At 51.2% G+C, this 15,029-nt stretch overlaps 1 protein-coding gene across 28 annotated transcripts in view; it reads left to right on the top strand.

Moving 5' to 3' along the window:
* ASPRV1 (aspartic peptidase retroviral like 1) overlaps positions 1–14,544 on the top strand; it is a 107,206-nt gene extending 92,662 nt beyond the window's left edge. For 15 of the 28 annotated variants that reach the window (XM_057309457.1, XM_057309455.1, XM_057309453.1 and 12 more), the window contains 5 exons: positions 2,453–2,584; positions 3,932–4,026; positions 8,377–8,563; positions 9,148–9,349; positions 10,073–12,919. In XM_057309457.1, the coding sequence (XP_057165440.1) occupies positions 2,453–2,584; positions 3,932–4,026; positions 8,377–8,563; positions 9,148–9,349; positions 10,073–10,202 (746 nt within the window). In that variant the 3' untranslated portion in view covers positions 10,203–12,919. Of the gene's footprint in view, positions 1–2,426; positions 2,585–3,931; positions 4,027–5,374; positions 5,482–6,694; positions 6,876–8,376; positions 8,862–9,147 lie in introns of those variants that run through there. The other 13 variants (XM_048222465.2, XM_057309474.1, XM_048222464.2 and 10 more) reach the window with 6 other exon arrangements.
* Positions 14,545–15,029: the final 485 nt, after the last annotated feature.

Below are 15,029 nucleotides of genomic sequence, written 5' to 3'. Positions count from 1 at the left end.
CTCCATTATATTTCTCAAATTGATCTTTCCGAAAGACCTCTAGCTCTGTTTTTTTTTTTTTTTAAGTAGGCAGGGCTTGAACTCACCACCCTGAGATCAAGACCTGAGCTGAAGTCAAGAGTTGGCCACTTAACTGACTGAGCCACCCAGGCGCCCCAAGGCCTGTAATTCTAGACTGGGAAGACTTCCACTGCTCCCCATTGCCTTCATCACTATCAGAATCACCATTTTTTAAGCTTTCTCCATGTGCCAGTTAAAACCCCTCTAGATCTGGTCTTGCTTTCCTTCTTGGTCTTCTCTTGACCCCCAAGGGCTAGCTAAAGTGAATCACATGCAGTGGCCTGCATTCTCAAGCCTCAGGGCCTTTGTTCTATCTTCCTGGAGTACTCTCCCACATTCCTCACCTAGCCAACTCCTACCCATCCTTCAAAGCTCAGATCAACGGTTTCAGCCCCCAGGAGCCTTTGTAAGGGCATCCCCCTTCTGCTCTTGCCCAGCACTCTCCACAGAGCTCTGTCAGTTTAGTTCTAGTTTCCTAGTTCTGTTTCCCCTATTAGAGCTTCCCAAGAGCCTAGCTCGTTTCTGCATCCTCAATACCTAGCATAGAATCTGGCACATAGTTAGCAATAAATAAAAATCAGTAATGAAGGAATGCATGAGTGAACAAATGAATGAATTCTGCTTGGAATTGGGGTGTTCACTAGGGAGATAATGTTTGAGGTGAGTCCAAAAGAATGACTAAGAATTTGTGAAGCAGGGGCGCCTGGGTGGCACAGCGGTTAAGCGTCTGCCTTCGGCTCAGGGCGTGATCCCGGAGTTCTGGGATCGAGCCCCACATCAGGCTCCTCCGCTGTGAGCCTGCTTCTTCCTCTCCCACTCCCCCTGCTTGTGTTCCCTCTCTCGCTGGCTGTCTCTATCTCTGTCGAATAAATAAATAAAATCTTTAAAAAAAAAAGAATTTGTGAAGCAGGAATTCTAATTTCAGGGACAGGGAATTGCCTGTGCCAGGCATGGAGGTTTGGGAGAATGGGGTGTGTTAAGGGAACTACGGCTAGTTCTGTAGCTGAAGCAGAAGCTGAGTGTGCAGGATACGCCAGAGACGGATCTGGAGAGACAGGACAAGGGACAGCGACTGTCAGGCTCTGGGAAGCCTGACTTTGCCCAGCACAGAGCAGAGCAGGACACAGAGGGCGCTTTTGATGCTCGAGGCAGGTGAGCGGGAACGGCCAGTGCCAGGCCCTGGGGAACTGGGAAGAAGGTAGTGGGGGTGTGAGCCCGAGCAGGCCAGGGCACAAAGAGCAGGGGTGGACTTGCGTGGGGTTTAGATGGCTGTGACCCGTAGCCAGAGGAGGTGTGAGGCATGTGGGATGGTGACACTGTGGTTTCTGGCTTGGGTTCCTGTGTGGCTAGTGAAACCACTCACCAAGATGTCAGCCTGGAGAGGAGCAGATTTGAGAGCAAGAAAAGGAGTTCAGTTTTGCTTCTAAGACCTGAAAAATGTAATTGGAAGGGGCCATCAGGTTTGGAGAGCTTTTTGAGGTCCCTGTTCAAGGCAGAGCTGGGGGGATGGGGTCAGATCCAGGTGTGCTCAGATGATACTAGCTCCTGAGAGCTGATGTTAAATATTCAGGAAATTTGTGAGATAATAGTTAAACCTTCCTATTATTAAAAAATTAAATTACATGAAATTACAATTAAGAAAATTGTATTAAAAACAAAGGTACTCAACTCATCACTTCTAAGAATTTCAGAATATTTTATTGTTTATGGCTTTAAGATTATTTGTATCTGTTATGTCTCTGGAAATACTGTATGATGTGGTGTTACTGTGCTTTTCTCCCTAACTCCACATTCAGTGGCATCACATTGGTAGCTTGAAATCGGCCATGGTGGGAATATTTGCACCATGGAAATTGACAGACACCACACATCAGGGCCTGATTTATTGCTTTGGTGACTGTCTAGACTTAGGAAAATTATGGAGAAAATGTTAATAATGCACTTTGAATATATATATGGTGGCTATAGCTATTATGTTGTGAATGGCACAGAGAAATTGAGCAGATGTTCTTCCAGTATTCAAAAAGTATTACCTGATTCAGTAAAGAAGTTGCTTACACCATTGACAAAGGAGTGAACTTGCAACATGTATCATCATTGTTTCACTTTTTCTTATTAGTCACACAAGAAAAATATCAACCAGTATTCATGTTAGAACTACACTCATTTGTCAATTATAATTATAGGTTAGTTATGGATTTAGTGGTTGGTAAAAATCAATGAAAGCTTTCTGTAACACTCAATTTGCTCTATGCAATTTACAGTATAGACTACTGTATATCTTATTACTACTTGTAAATTGCTAAACATCCTTTATGTCAGTAAAGTTTATAATGAAGTCATATATGATTACGGCTTTTCTCCAGAGGGCCTGTTGTTATGTATTTACCAGTGCACCGCTGGGCAGATTGCCTTAGGCTGAGGAGTGACCAGAGACCAGACTGGACTCTTTGGAAAGATTCCCAGAAGAGGGAGGGAATCATCGATGGCAAGAAGCTCCCATCAGTGGAGAGACCAGGGACGGGTGAGTGAGGCTCAGGTGGAGGGATTGGGCTGGAGGGAGAGTTCTGAGAAAGGATGTAGAAGTGAAGAGGGCCTGGTATGGGAAGCAGCTGGGCCCGACTGTTTCCTCTGCCAAGGAGGGTGCAAGCTATGTCCTGAGAGTGAGAGGCACACGGATGAGGAGGTGAGGTGGGGTGAAGGTTTGGCCCAAGTGGGCAGCGAGGGACACAGAGGAGAGGCCTGGGAGGATGAGGCTGACTCAGGAAGCCAGCAGAGACCACAGCAAAAGAATTGTAACCATGAGGGCGAGAAGATGGGGTGTGAACCAGATTCCAGCCATGGGCCAAGCCCTGCCGTGAAGGTTGCTGTATTATCTCCCAGGACAATCCTAGAGGAAACCAAGGCTGGGCGAGGTTAAGTCCTTTATCCAGAGCCGACAGCCGGTGAGTGGCTGAGTCAGGATGCAAACTCAGGCACCAGGCTCTGTTGACAAGGCAGGAGCCTGCACAGTGGCACTTCTCTCCATGGCAGAGCCCCTCAGACTATGCAAATAGCAATCTCTCCAGGGCAGAGATTGGCAGTGTAGGTGTGGCCACCTGTCAAGGGCTTACAGGTGCCATAGTTCTGGCAAAGCCTCCTCAGCCTGTGGCCCCAGGCTGGTCTCTGCCTCCCAGCACATTCTTGCTGCGCCACTCCACAGTGTCTACTGAAAGTTCATAATAATGAATTGGGGCTTGCATTTTTTTTTTATATCTTTGTTACTTTATTTTCTAATAATTTATTTTATTGTATTTTTTAAAAATAAAGTACATGACAGATTGGGAACTTACAAAATTGGTCCTTCCCCTTAGAATATTTGAGAAGCACTGTTCTAACACCCCTTCTTTTCTTTTCTTTTCTTTTCTTTTCTTTTCTTTTCTTTTCTTTTCTTTTCTTTTCTTTCATTTTATTTTATTTTATTTTAGTAATCTATATGCCCGAGGTGGGGCTCAAACTCACAAACCCAAAATTAAGAGTCACATGCTCCACCAACTGAGCCAGCCAGGCGCCCCTCTAACCCCCCTGCTAATCCCATTGCTCCCCTGCTAGAAACCCTTAGTGATCCCCATAGGCTGTAGCAGAGGTTTCAAATGGTGGGTGGGGGCCAGTTTGTGGAACTTAATTGAATGTGTCACTACCAGCATTAAAAAAAAGAAAAGGCAAGTGAATTAGAAGATACCAGATGATCTTACATGTGGTAAATACATTTTTGTTTCAGTTACTTATATATTTCATGTATTATAATGCATACGTGTATTAGTGTATGATGAAAAATGGCTCTTTCTATGCTCACAGTAAACGCAAATGTTTGAATGCTGCTGTTCTGCAGATACAGACAGCACCAGCATGCCCGACAGTCCAAGACCGGAGGAGAGAGTGACTGCTGAGGAAGGAGCAGGCAGTGCTTCCTGGGAAAGGGTGAAGGTGAGCAGCGTTTGGAGGACGTCCAGGTTATGGATGAGCAGAGGGAACTATATGAGCGAAGTCAGAAAGACCATGACTTGCATGCCTAGATTGTGTCTCCAACTTTAAGAGGGCCTGGGTCATGCCACTGGGAGCTTGCAGGCAGCATAAGGGTTACAGTCCCTGTGATGGGAGCTTGGGGGGAGCCCCTAAGTCTGCCAGGGAAATTAAGGGAGACTTCCCAGAGGTGGCAGTGCCTCAGATGGGAAGGGTTGGGGTTCTCCAGAAGAACAGGCATGTGGGGAAGGCTTGCCTGGTCAGGGGAATGGCTTATGAAAAGGCACAAGCAAGCCCATCATGTCTGGGGAACCATGAGCCACTTGGTGCAGGTGGACCATGAATTAGGGAGGAGGCCTTCACGTACCCTGTTGTGGGTTGAGATTTTATTTTGGGATGAGCAGCCATGGAGGCATTTTGAGCAGAAGGTTGACATGAGCAGACTTACGTCTCAGGACGCGGGCAGCTGTGAGGAGGGGATTAATGGGGAGGAGATCTGCAGGACCAGTTCTGCAGTGGTTGGGCCTGAAGGAAGGCAGTGGGGGTGCAGGGCAGGGAGACTCAGGAGGAGGAGCCGGCGGACTGTGGCCACCCGTCCATGACTGGATTGGGCCCTGAGAAGAGGGAGGAGGTGAGGGTGCCCCAGCTGTGGCTGACTCAGGAAACTGGCTGGGTGGTGGTACCTTCTGCCCAGAAAAAGAACACAGGGGGCCAAGAGGGTCTGGGGAGAAGGTATAATGAGTTCACTGTTGAAAGGGGCACCTGGCTGGCTCAGGTGGTAGAGCATGCGACTCTTGATCTTGGGGTCATGAGTTTGAGCCCCACGTTGGGTGCAGAGATTACTAAAAAATTTAAAAATAAAATAGAAAAAACAAATGGAAGCAGTGAGTGTAGGTGGATGTGGCAGTGGGCAGCTGGAGCAGAGCAGAGAGGTTAGGCCCAGGGCACAGCCTGGGGAGAGTGCAGAGCGAAAGAGCGCTGTGGAGGGCGCTTTGGGGAGAAGGGAGCCCACAGGAGACTGAGGAGAGTGGTTTTGGAGGCACAAGATCCAGAAACTTGGGTCCCGGGAGCTAATGGGACAGAAAAGACTTAGGAGGAAAAGCAGTGATGCAAATGCTTCAGAAAATCAAATTCCTTGAGGGAGCCACAGGATGTGGCCATTGGGAGGCCACCGATGTGCTGGGCAAGGGTGCAGCGATGGGTTGAGGGGCAGGAGCCAGGGGCTTTGGGGATGAGTGGGTGACACGGTTAGGCAGGCAGGAAGCAAGGCTGCACCTTTGTGCAGATCAGAAAGGTGGGCTCCTTCCTCCAGGCAGATCAGCCCCTCATCCCAGGACGCTGGCCTGGCCGGAGAATGCAGGCTGGACTTCAGCCCTTCTAGGCAATGGGGAGGAGGGAGAGAAGGAGTCATTGACCAAGGTGGGTGCTGGACCATGGGAAGGATTTATTTTTTAAGACGTGAGAGACTGGTGCACGTTGACTTGGCTGAGAGAGGGGAACCCATTAAAAAAAAAAAAAAATATATATATATATATGGCAGGGACACCTGCAACAAGCAGCTGGGTGGGCGGGTGGGCAGCCAGGCAGGAAGTTACACGCCTCTGGTGCGCCAGGGGCAAGGCTGGTGTTGCTGCCATGGCATGGGGCAGGGACTGAGGAGGAAGAGGGTTGTGTGCCGAGCCCAGAGCCTGGGGCCCAGCGTGCAGGTCAGTCCTGCTGGCAAGAGTTAGCTGAGAATCTCTGCAGCGGGGCCTGGGAGAGGACGCTGAGCAGAGACAGCGAGACACAGCTGAGACTGCCTGTCCCGGTTGACCAGTGGTTGCAGCGCCCAGGACTGGGTGACATCTAGACTGCCCGGGCTTTGGGTCTAGAACCGGGCAGACCAGGCTGGAGAGGGTCTTGGCACAGAGCTTTAGTTTACTTTTTTACTTTTTACTATGGAAAATCTTCAGACACACCCGAAAGTTGTGGGAAACTCAAATGAACCCTCTTATACCTATCATTAGCCTTCAGTGATTATTATGATTGTCAATGTTATTGTATGACCTCCCCCTCTAAGTACCTCTTTAAAAACTTTACAAAAATCATTTAATAGATTTTATTTTTTAGAGAAGTTTCAGATTCACAACAAAATTGAGAAAAATGTGTAGGGAAATTTCCCATATATTTCTGGTTGAAAACTTTATTTGGAAATAATTTTAAGCTTACAGAAATTGCAAGAACAAGTTTCTTTATTTTTAAATAATGTTTTCCTTATTAGAGAATATATTCTCGGAATGTATATAGAAGAAAATTAAGATCATTCATGATCCTACCGCCCCAAAATAAGTACTATCACTGTTTTGGTGTATTTCCTTCCAGTCTTTTTTCTGTGCTGTTATGTACATATTTTTAACTGGACTTTTTTGTCCAGAAAATAACCCAGCCCCCCAAAACCTTCCTGTCTGGTGTGTCCATATGAACTGGCTCAGTCCCAGGGCCCTCACGCCCAAAGCCTCCCACAGAGACTGCAGAGAGCAACCACAGTCGATCTAAGCCTATGGTTTGTGGGTGCTGTCATTCCTTGGTTTCAGTGCTCATGCAGCTTTCCCCTTAACATTCCTTTCATTTTTGTTTTTCTTGGGTAATATAGGTTGATTTCTGTGGGATGAGTCGCCCAATGCTCCTTGGACCACTGTCTTGCCCACCTTCCACGCTCATCTCTGGATTCAGGGCCTCTGTGTCTGAGCCTGTCTTCCCAGCTCACCTGAGCGCTCTGTGAGGGTAGGGCCCTGCTGATTCATCTCAACGTGAGGCGCAGTTGGCCTCGAGAAGTATGTATGGAATTGAATCAGCCCACTTCTTTGGCATTGCCCATTCCCATCCATGCCGCGTACTCTTGCCTTACACTAACTTACAGCAGGCAGCATGGTGTCGCACACGATAGGTGCTCGGTAAACGTTTGTACTGCTACTACCAATCACTTGGGGCTTCCTATACATGTTAGGGCTCTGCTGGTTTTCCTTTTTCCCTTTCCTGCCTCCCCACACTTCTTCCAGATGGTAAAGACAAGACACCACTTTGACATGCCAGAGGGAGGGTGCCCCCACTTTGTCCCCCTGTCTTCTCTAAGTTAGGAGTGAATCTAAGCTGGCATTGGCTTCACAAGAAGCAGTTCCCTGCTCTGAGGCTATTTTATATGTTTGCATTGCTCACAGTACCAGTTATCATTAGCAGCAATTAAAACTATTTCAGGATCAGTTCAAAGCTGCCTTTGAGGTATTTTAAGTTGGACCAAAGTCCTCCATGTGTCTAGCTCTACGCCAAGTTTCCTGGTGTCATTAGAAGCCCACTTGTATTTGGAGAATACCAAATCTGTATATTTTGATTGCCTGAACATTTCATAAATTTCAGGGGTGTCACTCCCACCCTCAATTAAGTGAAGGGGACCATGGAGATGGGAGAGGTGGAGGGGGTCTGCTCCTCTGGCCAGGTGGAAGCCCTGGGCCCAGAGGGAGGGTGGCAGAAATCAGAACAGAAAGAGATGAGGACTTGGTCTAGGGTGGGGGCATCAGGGCTTGGGAAGAAGGTGGGAACCTACTTGGAGGGCCAGGCTGTCGGGGGAGGGGGAGAAGGGAGGCCTTCAGAACACATTAAGTGATATTCATATTTGATTGAAAGATAAAGGTAGGGAAAGAACCACTTTTGGCCTATTGGATTTCTAGGGAGTTAGTCAGCAATGTGTTCTGACTCTTGGTTGGCTGTGGCCCTGACCCCAGGCCTGGAGGACTGGCAGTAGCTTTGAGGCCTGAGATCACTGTTCTGGAAACATCCCCTGGATCCTTTGGGACCCTCCAGGGCCACGATCAGCACCAAGCATCTTGCTGCCTGCTGACAGAGTGGGTTCAGCTGATGGGCTGCGCTGGGTGGTTTCCTGGTAGAAGGGTTCTGAACGGATGGTAAAGAAGGGTGGAGGGCAACCCAAATGGGCAAAAAGAGGTTGTGGGACAGTGGAGAGCTGGGGAAGGGCCCCACGGGCAGAAGTGCCTGTTCAGTCAGGGCAGTGGCAGGGACCAAGAGGGGGACCAGTTAAGGAAAAGTTATCTTTGCTAAGTGCCTTTGGCCATGACTGATGTGAGGACTGGATACTTCCTGCTTGGGAACGGCGGTGCTGGTAGTCTGAGGCTTTGTGGTTTGGGAATAGGGAACTTGCTGGTGCTGTGGGTTTCTCCACATGCATTGCTTTGGTCAGAGCCCACCAGCCCCCCTTGGTCTCTGATCTGAATCCTTAATTAGATTTTTGAGCAGAATTCACCTCTTTGCCCTTCTTTTCAGCTTGAGGACCCGATGCCATGCCCCACTGAAGCAGAACGCCAGAACCAACTGTGGCCGCTGCTCCTAGGAGCCGTGCCATCAACCCTGCACACCCACACACCCATACTGGCCCTGGAACCCGGGCCTCAGCACAGACGGTGGGGCCGGCAGTTAGGGCCTTGCTTGTGGTGGCAAGTGCCCAGAGAGGGTAAGAAGGGAGGGCATCATGTCCGTGGCCCACACAGTTGGAGGGGGAGGCAGAGGGCAGGATGACCCACTTTCAGAGCGGCGTGGCTGTGACTGGGATTGCTTCACGTGGTCAGTCTGCATATACATGTCAGTCTTAAACTCTTCAAAACGGGCTGTTAAACATCTGTATCCTGTTTTCATTAGCTTGTAAGCCATGGTGATGGGGACCTGCCTAGTTCTCTGAGCCAACAAGTGTGCCCAGAGGCTAATAAACAGCAGGTGCCTCCAATAAATCTGATTTTAATACTCAGTGTAAATGTGTGTGCAAATACATCTGTGAAATGAAAGGTGGGAGCTGAATTCTATGCAAGTTACACAATTTCATAGCCATTTTGAACTGAGAACCGTAGTGTGACTGTGTTTGTATGGCTGGCATAGGGTTTACATGCACAGGAGCTGTGTACAGTGTGCAGGGACGGTGTTTTCATGGACGCCTGTATGAGTGTGGTGTGAAGGGGCAGGTGTGTGCGTGTGCGGATGTGGGTGTGGGAGAGAAGTCCCCGTCAGATCAGGTGGAGACAAAGCCGGCTGTGTACTTTATAGGGCCTGGCTCAGAATGGAAGTGTGGGATCCCTTGTTCCAAACTGTTGGGACTCTCAGGACAGTCAGAGCAGCACGCCAAAGCCAGCTCAGCCTTCCTGAGTGCAGAGTCCCATGTGATGTCACACGCTAAGTGCCCATGGAGCCTGCCCGGGATGGAGAACGTGTACCTCCTGTCTCCCCTGAGTCTTCCTTTGCTGCCCTGGTAAGTCCTTGAATCCCTCTGCGCTCTCCCCATCCAGCTCCCGGGTGCCCTTGATTTGGGGAGTGGGGGTGCTAGCTAGAGGCAGCCTGGAGAGGAGCGGCAGCGGGTGGCCTGCGCGTCTCCTGATACTCCTGACATTTCAGTCTGGACCTCATCACGGCCACCATGAAGTGTGTGTCTCTCTGCTCTTTGCGCAGAACAATCTCCTGAGGACATCCAGGTCCCCTCCACAGCCCCCCACTGCCCACTGAGGGCTTCAATTCCTGGGGGCCCTGATGGGGACCAGGGAGCTGGGGGCAACAGTGGGCCAGCAGAGCTCACAGGCCCAGATTCTCAGTGAGGGGGAGTAGAGGGTGGGGACTCCCTGAGTCCTTCCTGTTTATTGTCCTCATTTGCCTCCTTTCCAGTCAAGTGTGCTGTGCCTGCTTCTGAGCACACTCAGGAGATGCTGATGGGTCATGAAGAGGGTGTTCCCGCCCCAATACCTATACTTGTCAATAATTAACCATGATTTCCTACGTTCTGGGAGGAGGCAGTGGCACCTGGTCTGCCCCAGCTGGTTTAGCCCATCATGGTAGATTAGCATAACAATTCCAAGGTCCCTGAGTGGTTCTGGGGTGTTCCAGGTATGGCTTCTCCCAAGGGTTAAGGGAACTTGAGAAGTTACTTCACCATGTTCCTGATCCTAGCCAGAGACCGCTCCCTAAACTCAAGCCCTTCCAGCTCTCCTAGTAACCGTGAGACGCCTGCGCGCTTCTGTCTGGGGATCCAGATGGGACTGTACGAGCAGAATGCCTGCAGAGCCTCTCTGAGGAGGGCCACCTGCCTCAAGCCAAAGGGCCCAGGAGGATAAAGGTTGTTTGGGCAAGTGTAAAGGGCAGGGTGGGCAAGAAAGGGGGATTTAGGCCCACGTGATTGGGCAGGAGTGGAGATTTCCATACATTTGTTAATCACTGGCCACGGGGCTTGGTCTGCCCCAGAGAGACGGAGTGACTGAGTTCCCCATGCAGGGGTGTGATGACCAGCTGGCTTTCCAGGAAAAAAGAATTTGCTAATGTCTGTGGTGTCAATACTCCCACCAGGTCCAATTCTAAGCTACCAGCTGGTTTAGGAACTGACTTACAGAACTCTTGAACATTTAACAACCAGCTCTCACTGCCCATTAGATCACCGTCCCCACCAGAGACCGTCAACCACACAAGCCCCCAGGACCCACCCTCGTGCCTCCCTGAGCCCAGACTCCCACTTCCCTGCCTGTATTTACAAAATGCCACTATCCATGCCCTGGACAATGCCTGAGCCTGGGCCTGATGCTCATATTCCTTGTGCCGCAGTCCTGGAGGAAGGCTGGCTGGTCGGCCTCGTGGGTCACCATGATGCCGCTGAGGTGACAGATGTGAAATGGCTTTGCCAAAGCAAACACCAAACCCAGCCAAGTGCGACTGTCCAAGTCCCAGGGACCATCTATCTCTAGTCCAGAGCAGTGGGGAGGTCGGCCTCAATGTCTCGCGCGATGGTTTGACAAGCCTCAGTTTAGAGCATCTAGCAGTCTGCCAGCTGACAAGCTGCCCTGCCTCTCACCTCCCTCAGTCACGCGCAGCCTCCTCACACACTCCCACTTCCAGGGGACCAGCTGTGCCCGGTGAGGAATACCAGGTATCCAGGAAGCCACTACTAGGTCCATTCCCTGGACCACAGAAGGATACAACGCCCATCCCAGGGGTTGGGAGTCTATCCACAAAGTTCACTGGCAGAAGGGGCTTCCTGGTCTTGTGGGTGGCCAGACCACTTCTCTGGGTGTAGGTTTTTCATGGTGCAATCTTCTTGGAGACCCACCTGCATTTGACACCTTCCCAGTGAGTCCATTTCCCCCTCCTCTGGGCTTCTGGAATGGCACAAGGGCCCCACCTTAGTCAGGCAGCTGTGATGAGAGATGTTGACCCAGCTGCCTGTCTGCTAGCTCACTGTGTCAGGTGGAAGGGGCTGAGACAGCAGCAGGGACTGAGGATCTTTCCGAATAGCCAGGGACCCTGGGAACGTCCAGAGGCAGGACTGGGGCCAGGGTCCTGTGGGAGTCAGCCAGGCACTGGGGGATGAGTGGTAGAGGGAACCGATGAGAAACAGGCTCTGGGCCAGGAAAAACAGACCAGAGCCGCAGGTGTGCCACTGTTCCTGCTACTCTCCTGTCTTAATCCCTCTTGTTTGGTGACAGCACTCAGCCAGGTCTGGAGGCCGGCACGGAACACCTGCTGACCCAAGAGTAAGTTTCTGTGGGGGCTGGAGACAGTCACATGTCTGTTTATGTGAACCTCACACTCTGGTTCATTGCAGGAGACAGAGCTCTGAATGAACCAGCACATTACACTGCAACACATGCTCAGCAGGGAGTGGGCACATGTGTGAGAAGAAAGTAGAAGGTTCCGTGGAGGGGGTGACATTTGAAGGAGGTCATAAAAGTGGGTCCCCCCAACAGCCCCAATCTCTCTGCACAGGCCCAGGTCAGGCTCCAACCTTGGGACTCACAGATCTGCCATCTAGGAATCCCTGGGGTGGCCTAAGGCAGTTTGCACTCCTCAGCAGGAGGTCACACAGCCAACTTCCTCCATCCAAAGCCTTCCAGATCCTCACCACTGGCTTTGCCAACATGGCGGACATTTCCTCTGCTCAGAACATAAGGGAGTGAGATACCCTGGCTGCTCTTTCCATGGATGCAGGGATGGGGGAGAAGGAGGGCTATAGAGCTTGGGGAAGGGGCTCTTGGAAGGTTCCTGGAAGGTGAGAGGGAACAGGAGGGGAGGAGACAACATCAGTGGCTCAGAGGTTGGGGCCCCCCCCGGAGCTGGAGCTGCAGCCGGAGCCCATCCGGGTCCTGGTGTACACTCCCAGAAGTTCAGGGTTGGCACCAACCCACTTCAGGGCCTTAATGAGGGTGCTCTGGCTGAGGCCTGCCCCCCATCCCCCAAAGTGCTGATTCTGAATTAGATGTGATCAATGAGGGGGAAATGACTGTAGCAATCAAGTGCATGGCAAATGCTTGTGTGTGTGTGTGTCCCCTCACTTAAAAAACAATTTCTGGGCATTATTGATTCTGGGACTATCCTCTATCTTCCCCTCTAGAGAATCTTATGGGATTCCATACTTGGTTTAGAATGTATGAGAAACTCCTACCCCAGGCCTTGCACAAAGTAGGAGCATAGTGAATGTATGCTCCTTTTCTTTAGCCACTCAGAGTGGCCACTTGAGGTTGAGGGCAAAGGGGCTTCCCCAGGCTAGAAGCTGATGGGCCTTTGGTCCTTGCCTCCCCCTTCCGTCTCCAGCTGATGACAGACACCGGGATGTCGTAACATACTCTGTGTCCTCATCTGTTATTCTCGGACACAGGCTGGGGAGGGTACCTGAGTGGGTCCCCTCTGACTGGGGCTGGACTTTCTTGCACCATGGGCTGGCCTGTACCAGTCCCAGGGATGGATGCAGAAGGGTGAGGCACTGATCCTGCTCGTTGGGCAGGATGCTGGCAGGAGGGCGGGCCGAGCAAGGGCGGGGCTTCCAGAACAAAGGAGAATGGGGAGCCCTGGGGGCCTAGGCTAGGCATCAAAAAGGCTCTGCAGAGTGAGCAGGCTATAGCAGCTGCCTGCCTCTGTGCCCAGCAGTCAGTCAGATAGTTCGTGCAGGACCCTTCTGCCTGCCCCAGACAGGCAGCAAACAACACTGCTCAGAGAGGCCTTGTTCTCCAGCGTGATTGCGCCGACACTGCTCCGCAGTTTGCTCTACTTGGCGTGGTTTGCTGCTACAGTTCCAGAGGAGGGCACAGGGATGGCGGGGAGTGGAGCCAGGAGCCGGGAGGGCCGTCGGGAGCGTGTCTTCATCCCGGAGCCCTTCGATGGAACCAGTACGGCCCCACACCTCTGGCTGCACCGCTTTGAGGTCATCAACGACCTCAACCACTGGGACCACGCCACCAAACTAAGGTTCCTGAAAGAGTCCCTCAGGGGAGATGCCCGGGAGGTCTACAGTGGACTCAGCCCCAAGGACCAGGAAGACTATGGTGCTGTGAAAGAGACCCTCCTGAAGGCCTTCGGGGGGCTGGGGGCCACCCGCAGCCACTTGCCCAAGGAGATCGTCTTTGCCAACAGCATGGGTAAGGGCTACTACCTCAAGGGGAAAATTGGCAAAGTGCCTGTGAGGTTCCTGGTAGACTCTGGGGCCCAGGTCTCTGTGGTCCACCCCAGCTTGTGGGAGGAGGTCACGGATGGTGACTTGGACACCCTGCGGCCCTTTGAGAATGTGGTCAAAGTGGCCAATGGGGCTGAAATGCAGATTCTGGGCATCTGGGATACAGTGGTGTCCCTGGGTAAGCTGAAGCTGAAGGCAGAGTTCCTAGTGGCTGATGCCAGTGCCGAAGAAGCCATCATCGGTACCGATGTGCTCCAGGACCACAACGCTGTCCTGGACTTCGAGCATCGCACGTGCACCCTGAAGGGGAAGAAGTTCCGCCTCCTGCCTGTTGGAGGGTCCCTGGAAGATGAGTTCGATCTGGAGCTCATAGAGGAGGACCCCTCTTTGAGGGAGGGGGGACAGGAGCTCTCCTACTGAGAAGCCCCCTTTTCTTTACCCCCCAAACATTGGTGAGAAGACGCACCACAGTGGAGGGGAAGGGCAAATATCCTCAGGGGTCACTGGGTTCTGCCGACACTCTGGAACCAACTCTTGCCTCCTCCTCTCCCTCCTCCTCCATCTGCAGGGGCCTTCGTCTGTCCCTGGTGAGGGAGGCTTCCATCTGAAAAGGCACAGGTGAGGGAGAACAGGCTGGCTATCTCAGAGGGAGGAAGAGTCCTTGTGGTGGTCAGGCTGCTATTGGTGGCAAAGATTTAAGGCAGGACGGTTCCAAGAAGGCTAGAAATTACTGTCTTTCAGAGAGGACTGGGGTACCTCTTAAGATCCCCGAGATGTGGCTCAGTCACCTCTAGGTCCATGCAGTCGTTCTCAGTTGAACTGAGCCCTGGCTGCAGGGTCCTCACAAGCAAGACCCAGCTCTTGCAGGTGAGGGTCACAGCTGCTCTGGGAGTCTTCCCTGTTGGGTCTTCCCACCTACCGGTATGATGTAGTTTCCTTCTGTCATTTGCTTTGAAACTCATTGAGCCTTATGCCAATAATTCATTACTTCAAAAACCAATAAAAATTGACTCATGGAAAAACCACGTAATGTGTTGATTGGGGATGAATGGAATGGATGTGAGCGGCTGGATAAAATGGAGAAACCATCAAAGAGAAGGAAGATCCAAGTGCTCCATGAGTGATTAGCCTGGAGCTGTAAGAGAATATATACACAGCACTGTAGGTATGGCTTGGATTTCTAAGATAGCCTCAGTTTCAAGTATTTTTACTTATTTCTTCCATAATTCCTCTAATCATTTCAAACTATCATATTTTCGCATCCAAATTGCCTCTTCTACCCAAGAGCGACCCTAACATTATTTGTGAGGTACTGATTGGGAATTGGGAATTATGGTTATTGTAAACAAGTGGGAAAGTACCTGCCTGGCAAATAGTTCTTACAACCACCTGGGAGACAGAGGCAGACAGGGCAGGGCACAAGTATTGACCTGCATGGGGCAGCCCAAGGGAGTCTGGAGGGCAAAAGTGGAGGTGACCGTGGGGGCTCTGGTATCATGAGGACAGC

Source organism: Ursus arctos, unplaced genomic scaffold, assembly GCF_023065955.2.
Source record: "Ursus arctos isolate Adak ecotype North America unplaced genomic scaffold, UrsArc2.0 scaffold_8, whole genome shotgun sequence".
NCBI classification, from domain to species: domain Eukaryota; kingdom Metazoa; phylum Chordata; class Mammalia; order Carnivora; family Ursidae; genus Ursus; species Ursus arctos.
This window is presented reverse-complemented; position numbering and strand designations above follow the sequence as displayed.